Source organism: Rhinopithecus roxellana, chromosome 6, assembly GCF_007565055.1.
Source record: "Rhinopithecus roxellana isolate Shanxi Qingling chromosome 6, ASM756505v1, whole genome shotgun sequence".
Lineage (NCBI taxonomy): Eukaryota > Metazoa > Chordata > Mammalia > Primates > Cercopithecidae > Rhinopithecus > Rhinopithecus roxellana.
This window is the reverse complement of record NC_044554.1, coordinates 75,320,386-75,328,932: the sequence shown is the minus strand read 5'-3', so window position 1 is coordinate 75,328,932 and position 8,547 is coordinate 75,320,386. Positions and strand designations below refer to the sequence as shown.

Below are 8,547 nucleotides of genomic sequence, written 5' to 3'. Positions count from 1 at the left end.
CATAAAAATAATGAAATCCTGTCCTTTGCAGAAACATGGATGGAACTGGAAGTAATTATCCTAAATAAAATGACTCAGAAGCAGAAAATCAAATACCACATGTTCTCACTTAAAAGTGGGAGCAAAATAATGGGTAAACATGAAGATGGAAATAATAGATAGCGTCTACGGCCATACCACCCTGAACGCGCCCGATCTCGTCTGATCTCGGAAATAATAGATAGTAACGACTCCAAAAGAGGGAAAGGTGGGAAGGGGATAATGGGTGAAAATTATCTACTGAATACAGTGTTCACTATTTGGGTGATGGGTTCACAACAAGCCTAAACCTCATCATTACACAGTATTTCCATATAATGAACCTGCACATGTACTCCCTGAATCTAAAATAAAATAAAGTACGTGAAGCAAAAAGAAAAAGTCTTCCTTATCACAATTCTGCATAGAGCTGGCCTGCAGTGGTATTAACAGTGAGCAATCTTCAGAGAATGAAAGTGGAAGGCCACTGAGTGGGTGCAATTACAATGAGCATTAAATTGAAAAAGAGAAATGCAACTGAAGGTAAAGTTGATTGGCTCTATGTTATGGGAGAATTTTGAAGAAACATCCCACATGCAACCTCACTCCCTGACACTACCATATAATAATTTTCCTTCTTGGAGGAAGTGTATACAATAAACAGATTGTGAGTATCTCAAGGAGAGCATCTCAAGGGCTCCTCTATGAAAGGATTTATCTGGTTGCAATAAAAGAGAACGTGTAACATCACTAAACACCCTAATAAAAATCCCCCTTCTTCCTGAAATCACACAATTTTGCCTTTTATATTTATATAAAAGAATAGACAGACACTTACTCAACCATGTTTCAAGTGAGGCATAAGAACATTGTATATGGCTGTCACCACGGCCTTTATTTCTACCTTGAGGTGAACATAAAGAGAGACGAGAGAATTGTTTCCTAGATTATCTAGTGTGACAGCAGGGACTTGGCTATAGGTCTTGAGCAAAATCCTTTGGGACTCAGCAACATGGTCCAGTGTCCTACATGAGCATTGATGCCTGTGACTCTCCCATACAGCTGAAAAATCCCACTTCCTGGCAGAGAATAGGGAAAGGTTACAGGAACACTGCTTTGCAACTGATAAGGGATGAAGACAGAATAAAATTCTCGAACTGGTTTCAGCTTCTTTGCCTCATTATACCTGTTAGAAGGAAATGTTTTCTGTAAAGTTTTACTAAGTGGCATGGCTAATTGAGCCTCGAAACCCTATTTACTAGGTGAGCCTGGAAAGCCACCATCTTCGGAGGCTTGGCCATGGTATCAGAGAATAGTTGGCAGGTAAAAATAATTGCATATAGCCCTGCTCTGTCGCCTGCCACCACTGCCCGGGCCCGAATGGTTCACTGCACCGTGAAGACAGATTCCAGACGCCGGGAACTCGCGCCTCCAATCCCAGAGGCTATGTCCAGTAAAGGCTCAGTGGTTCTGGCCTACAGTGGCGGCCTGGACACCTCGTGCATCCTCCTGCAGCTGAAGGAACAAGGCTATGACGTCATTGCCTACCTGGCCAACACTGGCCAGAAGGAAGACTTCGAGGAAGCCAGGAAGAAGGCACCGAAGCTTGGGACCAAAAAGGTGTTCATTGAGGATGTCAGCAGGGAGTTTGTGGAGGAGTTCATCTGGCCGGCCATCCAGTCCAGCGCACTGTATGAGAACCGTTATCTCCTGGGCACCTCTCTCACCAGGCCCTGCATTGCCTGCAAACAAGTGGAAATCGCCCAGCGGGAGGGGGCCAAGTATGTGTCTCACGGCGCCCCGAGAAAGGGGAACGATCAGGTCTGGTATGAGCTCACCTGTTACTCGCTGGCGCCCCAGATAAAGGTCATTGCTCCCTGGAGGACGCCCGAATTCTACAACCAGTTCAAGGGCTGCAGTGACCTGATGGAATACACAAAGCACCACGGGATTCCCATTCCGGTCACTCCCAAGAACCCGTGGAGCGTGGACGAGAACCTCATGCCCATCAGCTACGAAGCTGGAATCCTAGAGGACCCCCAAGAACCAAGCGCCTCCAGGTCTCTACACGAAGACCCCGGACAAGCCAAAGCCCCCAACACCCCTGACATTCTCGAGATCGAGTTCAAAAAAGGGGTCCTCTTGAAGGTTACCAACGTCAAGGATGCCACCACCCACCAGATCTCCTTGGCGCTCTTCATGTACCTGAATGAAGTCGCGGGAAAGCATGGCGTGGGCCGTATTGACATCGTGGAGAACCGCTTTATTGGAATGAAGTCCCGAGGTATCTATGGGACCCCAGCAGGCACCATCCTGTACCACTCATTTTAGAATGAAGTCGCGGGAAAGCATGGCGTGGGCCGTATTGACATCGTGGAGAACCGCTTTATTGGAATGAAGTCCCGAGGTATCTACGGGACCCCAGCAGGCACCATCCTTTACCACTCTCATTTAGAAATCGAGGCCCTCACCATGGACTTGGAAGTGCGCCAAATCAAACAAGGCCTGGGCTTGAAATATGCTGAGCTGGTGTATACTGGTTTCTGGCGCAGCCCTGAGTGTGAATTTGTCCGCCACTCCATCTCCAAGTCCCAAGAGCGAGTGGAAGGGAAAGTACAGGTGTCCCTCTTCAAGGGCCAGGTGTTCATGCTCGGCTGGGAGTCCCCACTGTCTCTCTACAACGAGGACCTGGTGAGCATGAACGTGCATGGTGATTATGAACTAATTGATGCCACCGGTTTCATCAACATCAATTCCCTCAGGCTGAAGGAATATCATCACCGCCAGAGCAAGGTCACTGCCAAATAGACCCCTGTACAGTGAGGAGCTGGGGCCTCCTCAGTTTGCAGAGCCCCCAAGTACAGGTGCTAATTGTTGTGATAATTTGTAATTGTGACTTGTTCTCCACCGCAGGCAGTGTAGTGGGGCTGCCAGGCCCCAGCTTTGTTCCCCTTTGCAGCAACATGGATGAAGCTGGCAAACCTAGTCATCAAAGGGAAGGGTTGGGGGGCAGCTGCGGTGGGGAGCTATAAAATGACAATTAAAAGAAAAAAATTGCATATAAACTTAGGAATCGGGCACTCACCTTCTAGCCATGAATATACCCCGCTTGTAACTCTATTGAATAATACCAATGTAAGTTACCATGCACATATAAAGAAAAAAGTGGTGGAAAAATTCCTTAGGAGTATGAGCAATAACAGCCAGTAGTACCTAAAAAAACAGCTAGTGTGTTACTATGGTTAAGCATTGGTTTGGGTGTGGTCACTGAACTCTATTGCTTTCCAAGTTCTTCCAGCTTGATCTAAGTGAGTGCACAGTTGCATGTGTACTGGACTTGAAGACGTTTCTCCAGAACTGACAAATTTGCAGAATTTTTAAAGTTTGTATTTCTAATTCATTCATCCATATGTTTATCCAATAAATATTTATTTAGAGCCTACTATGTGCCAGGCACTCTCCAAGTAAAGGGGATTCAGTGGTGGGGAAAAGCAATCCAAATAAATCAGCTTTATCTCTGCCCTCATAAAACTTATATTCTGGATATGACAATAGGCATTAACAAAAAAACCCAATCATACTAATAAATGTAAAATTCCCTCCTGGCTTGGTGCTAGGGAGGAGAGGAGTATCGTGAGAGCATAAGAAGTGAGTGGTTGATATAGCCTGAAGTGTAAAGGATGGTTACTTCGAGGAAACAAAGACTCAGCTGAAATCTAAAGTATACGTTGGAATTATTTAGTTAAAGAGATGGAGAGGAAGAGGATGCAGGAAAAGGAGACAGTATATGCAAATGCCTAATGGCAGGAAGGATCACAACACATTCAGGGGCCTGAGTGAGGCCTGGTGTGTGGAGAGTGAGTGAGCATGGTGGGGATGTGGCTGGCAAAGGAGGTCTGGGCATTCAGGACCTTGTAGGTCCTTTCAACTATATTATTTGCCCCAACATTAATGGGAAGCCTAGAAATACTAATGGCTTTTAAAACTGGTAATGCCATAATACAAGATATTTTTTTCTATTTTTTTAATGCTCCAGACTCCATACCACCCTGAGTGTTTCTAGAAAGTAGGGTTAAATTCAGCACTGCCACATGTGGCTCCTTGCGCTGTTCACTGCATTTTCACATCACACTCCATTGTGACCAAATGTGTTTTCAGGAGCTGTGGGGTGGGGCAGTCCCGGTTAGACATCCTCTGATCAGCAGACGGGGTTGTTTTCTCTAAATGGAGAATCAAAGGACACGCTTGAAATGGAAAGTTGTGTGAAAGGAATCTAAATTGGTTAAATGTCAGATACATCCATGATTTATGTCTCCTTTACATCTCATTGCTGATAAAGCTAACATTCCTCTATTTGTTGGATGTGTGTGTGTGTTTGTGTGTGTGCACATACCTAGGGGAAAAAAATTCCAAGGCAAGGAGCCCGTGGATGTCTGTTGCCTTATTTTTCCTGGTACCGTGATAAGGTAAGGGAAACATCTGACCTAGGAAAAATGAAAATTTCATGCCATGTACTAGGCAACTCCCTACTAGTTTTTCTTTTTTTAAAGTATTACACAAGCAATTTATACTCAGTGTAATAAAATTAGGGAATTTGTACTACCAAAAAGAAGAAAATTGGAAACTCTTAATTCTATTAACATTTTGGTATATATACTGTCAAGTATTTTTTTTTTCTTCCTCCATGTGTGTACCTTTAAGATTTCTAATTCACTTATGTTATTGAATGATTGGCATGCTCCTTTTTAATACAAAAATTCTCATTTACAATGGAAATTAATCTGGAGGCAACTGGAGATGGAAAAGTCACAGCCTCCATCATGAGATGAGTGTTTTTCTGCAAAACCCAAGTTCCACAATGAGCAATTCTTTCTTCCAGTTTTCAACATAATCATTTTCTTTCTTTTTTTTTTTTGAGACGGAGTCTCGCTCTATCGCCCAGGCTGGAGTGCAGTGGCCGGATCTCAGCTCACTGCAAGCTCCGCCTCCCGGGTTTACGCCATTCTCCTGCCTCAGCCTCCCGAGTAGCTAGTTTTTTTTGTATTTTTTAGTAGAGACGGGGTTTCACAGTGTTAGCCAGGATGGTCTCGATCTCCTGACCTCGTGATCCACCCGTCTTGGCCTCCCAAAGTGCTGGGATTACAGGCTTGAGCCACCGCGCCCAGCCTTCATAATCATTTTCTTTCAAGCTGTAATTTTAAATGACAATGAGGATAAATAAAACGCATATCATGAGGAAAAGTAAGTCAATGTCCTTAGACTTTTGGTAATCAAAAAGAATTCTCCCAAGTGGAAGTTTCTCACCTATGTCTCTGGAGGCTTAGAAAGTCCTGGCTAACATTGGCCCTCATGCAGAAAGCAATTTGAGGTGTGGTTATTTTACAAATCTATGTATACTGCATGTATTAGTTTCTTAGGGCTGTCATAATAAATGACCCCAAACTGGGTGGGTTTCAACAGAAAATTCGTTCTTTCATGGTTCAGGAGGCCAGAGGTCCAAAAGCCAGATGTCTTCAGGATGGATTCCTTCTGGACACTGTGAAGCGAGAACTGGTCCCATGCCTTTCTCTGAGTTTCTGGTGGTTGGTAGCAATCCTTGGTTTATAGTCTCTTGGTTTATAGCTGCATCACCTCACTCCCATCATTGCCTCCATTGTCACATGGCCATCTTTCCTGTGTGTGGTGTCCACTACGTCTCTGTGTACAATCTCCTTCCCTTTTTCTTATAAAGACACTAGTCATCAGGTTTAGGGCCTGCCCTAATCCACTATGACCTCGTCTTCACTTGTTTACATCTGTAAAGACCCTATTTATAAATAAGGCCACATTCACAGGTACTGTGAATTCGGACTTGAATGTATCTTTTGTGGAAACACAATTCAACCTGCTACACTGCATATCTTATGATCCCATATATAATAATTTATATCATTCATAACTAGCATCATCATAGAAAAACAAAATTGCAAAGCAGTTTTATTTTCATTTATATTACATGGATCCTAGCTTCAATTCCCCAATCCACACCGGAAATGTTGAATAATATCCATAATGAAACAAACAAAACAAGACAAATCCTTTCTTTTAGCACACTGTGGAAAGGTCCTAGACCAACATCAACTCAAATCTAGCCAATAGAAGGGACAGATAACAGATTCATGAGCCCTAAGAATGTTGTCTTCATGTATTAAGGATGTATTAATGTATTAATTTAAGGATGAAAAACACAGATAAGAGTATCCTGTAGTGGATGAGCTTTTCATTTTTATCATAGGAAATACTGCTGTGCACAAAACAACAAAGCAAAACAAATATGAGTTATTCTGTAATTTTAATAGACTTGGAATGGAGCTTATTTACAGAGTAGGATATGATAAGCTTCAGTTTTCCCTTAGGTAGGATGCTTTAAGAGAAAGTTTGGTTTTTTGAGACTTTGGGATATAGTATAATGGTGAACACAAATCCAATAAATTACAGTAAAATTTGTATTAATCTGTATGTAATTTTCCATATAGAATTTTTTATAAAATTAAATTTTTCTATAAAATAAAATTCTGTGCATTGAATTACATTTGCCCACAGATTTACATTTTTTGAGATGAACTGCTGCATTATGATAACTGTCATTACGAAGGGATATGATGTAAGTAAAGGGAGGGAGGGTCTGTGTTCTCTGAGTGGATCTGCTCCTGAATAGCTTTGCTTCTCCTGCCTCCATCTGAAATCCTGATACCCAGCCTAAACCGGAAGCCTGTTGTAGTAGACTTAATTCTCTTTGTTGTACTATTTCTACAAAACACCTAATCAGCAGTTTGAATCTAGACTCCTGGTGTAGAAAAGTGGGAGGAAAAATCACATATATGAATGGATGATCCAAGAAGTTCCTGGTGTCCACCTGGGACTTCCCTGTCGACCTGGGATGGCTGCGAGTGGCCTTAGCCAGGGTCCTCCCCAGTGTACTGCATCTTGTGGAGGCATTCATTCTCTGCAACACAGACTTTCAGAAGGATTCACTGCAGCTTACAAGATCCCTTCTCTAATTGATTTAAAAATGGTCAAAAAAAGGCTTAGAATCTACATCCAGTGATTTTAGCAATCATAAAATACTCCATTTACTGGGAGCAGTGTCACACCTGCAGTCCTGGCTACTAGGGAGGCTGAGATGGGAGGATCACTTGGGCCTAGGAATTAGAGGCTGTAGTGCACTATGCCAGTCAGGGGTCGGCACTAAGTTCACCATTATGGTGACCTCCCCAGAGCAGGGGGCCACGAGGTTGCCTAAAGAGGGGTGAACTGGTCCAGTCTAGAAATGAAGCAGGTCAAAGCTCCCATGCTGATCAGTAGAGGGGTGGCATGTGTGAATAACCACTGCACTCCAGCCTGGGCAGCCTACTGAGGCCCCATCTCTTAGAAAAGAAAAGAAAAGGAAAGGAAAGGAAAATAATTTAAAAAAAAAGGAAAGAAAGAAAAAAATACTCCAGTTGGAGGGAAGCACTACTAACAGTAGCAAAAGAAAATAGCTGGCAGATTCGACCACCATTATAATACAGTAGAATAACAAGTTTCTCCATGTTCTACTGTCATGAATTGCATATTAAAATGAATAAAAGTACCCAGCTGTAGCTTAAGAGTATATGTTGACTGATGTTTAAGGGTGGTCTGTGGTGTACACCTGAAGTCTATCTGGGGGCCTTACTGCGCCTTGTCTTAAACAGTGCTGTGTGAAAGAGTGGATGCAATGTTTAAACACAAACACTCTGGGTTCCTTTCCTTTCACTAAGGGGAAATGGAGAACTATTACATTCTATTGCTGGCAGTTGAGGTTTCCCGGTTGTCCTCCCCCCACCCCATAAACCATTAATAATTTTTTGTTAGATTGTATAATTTATAGCATCAATTTTGAATGCATAATGTAATACTGTATACTGAAGGGTAGTTAGTCTTTCTTCAAATAGGTTACCGAAAATGAAATAAATACCTAGATTAAATTTCCATACTAGGGAGAGGAAAATGAAATAATTTGCTGACTTGCAAAAATGTATAATAGACATTGTGGAGATAATCTACATTCTAAAAAATTACCTCATTGTTTTAGTCATCTTGGATGGTTTCATTGTAAAGGCAATTCTTTAGAAAAAAAATTGCTGCAATTGTTGATCAAAAATAATTCTTTTTAAATAAAATGAGTTGGAAAATATTTTTAAAATATGTTATTATAGAATAATAATCTCTATCTAAATAGTAATAAAATGAGGCAAAATTAGTTTGGGAACTTATAATGTGATATAAAAAGGTGACCAGTTTATTTTAATGTCTTTCATTTTGTGAATGAATGTGTTATAGAAGCTTTAAAATATGATATTTTAAGCATGAGCTGAAAAAATTTTGTTTTATCTTTATATATTTATATTTGGTCCTATGCTTTGTTCTAAGAAAAAAATTACTAGACACTTACAGTTCTAAAAACTTGTTTGTATTTCTAGAGTTTTACTTGTAGTTTTTGTGTGGTTGTAAAAAATATAATTCTTG

General features: G+C 41.6%; 1 protein-coding gene across 1 annotated transcript; it reads left to right on the top strand.

The window, feature by feature from the left end:
• Nucleotides 1-1,443: 1,443 nt before the first annotated feature.
• On the top strand, nt 1,444-2,826 carry LOC104665044 (argininosuccinate synthase-like). Its single transcript, XM_010366735.2, is given in 4 exon segments — nt 1,444-2,055; nt 2,057-2,099; nt 2,102-2,302; nt 2,426-2,826. Coding segments are annotated over 4 exon segments (1,236 nt in total). The 5' UTR covers nt 1,444-1,464.
• The last annotated feature ends 5,721 nt before the right edge of the window (nt 2,827-8,547 follow it).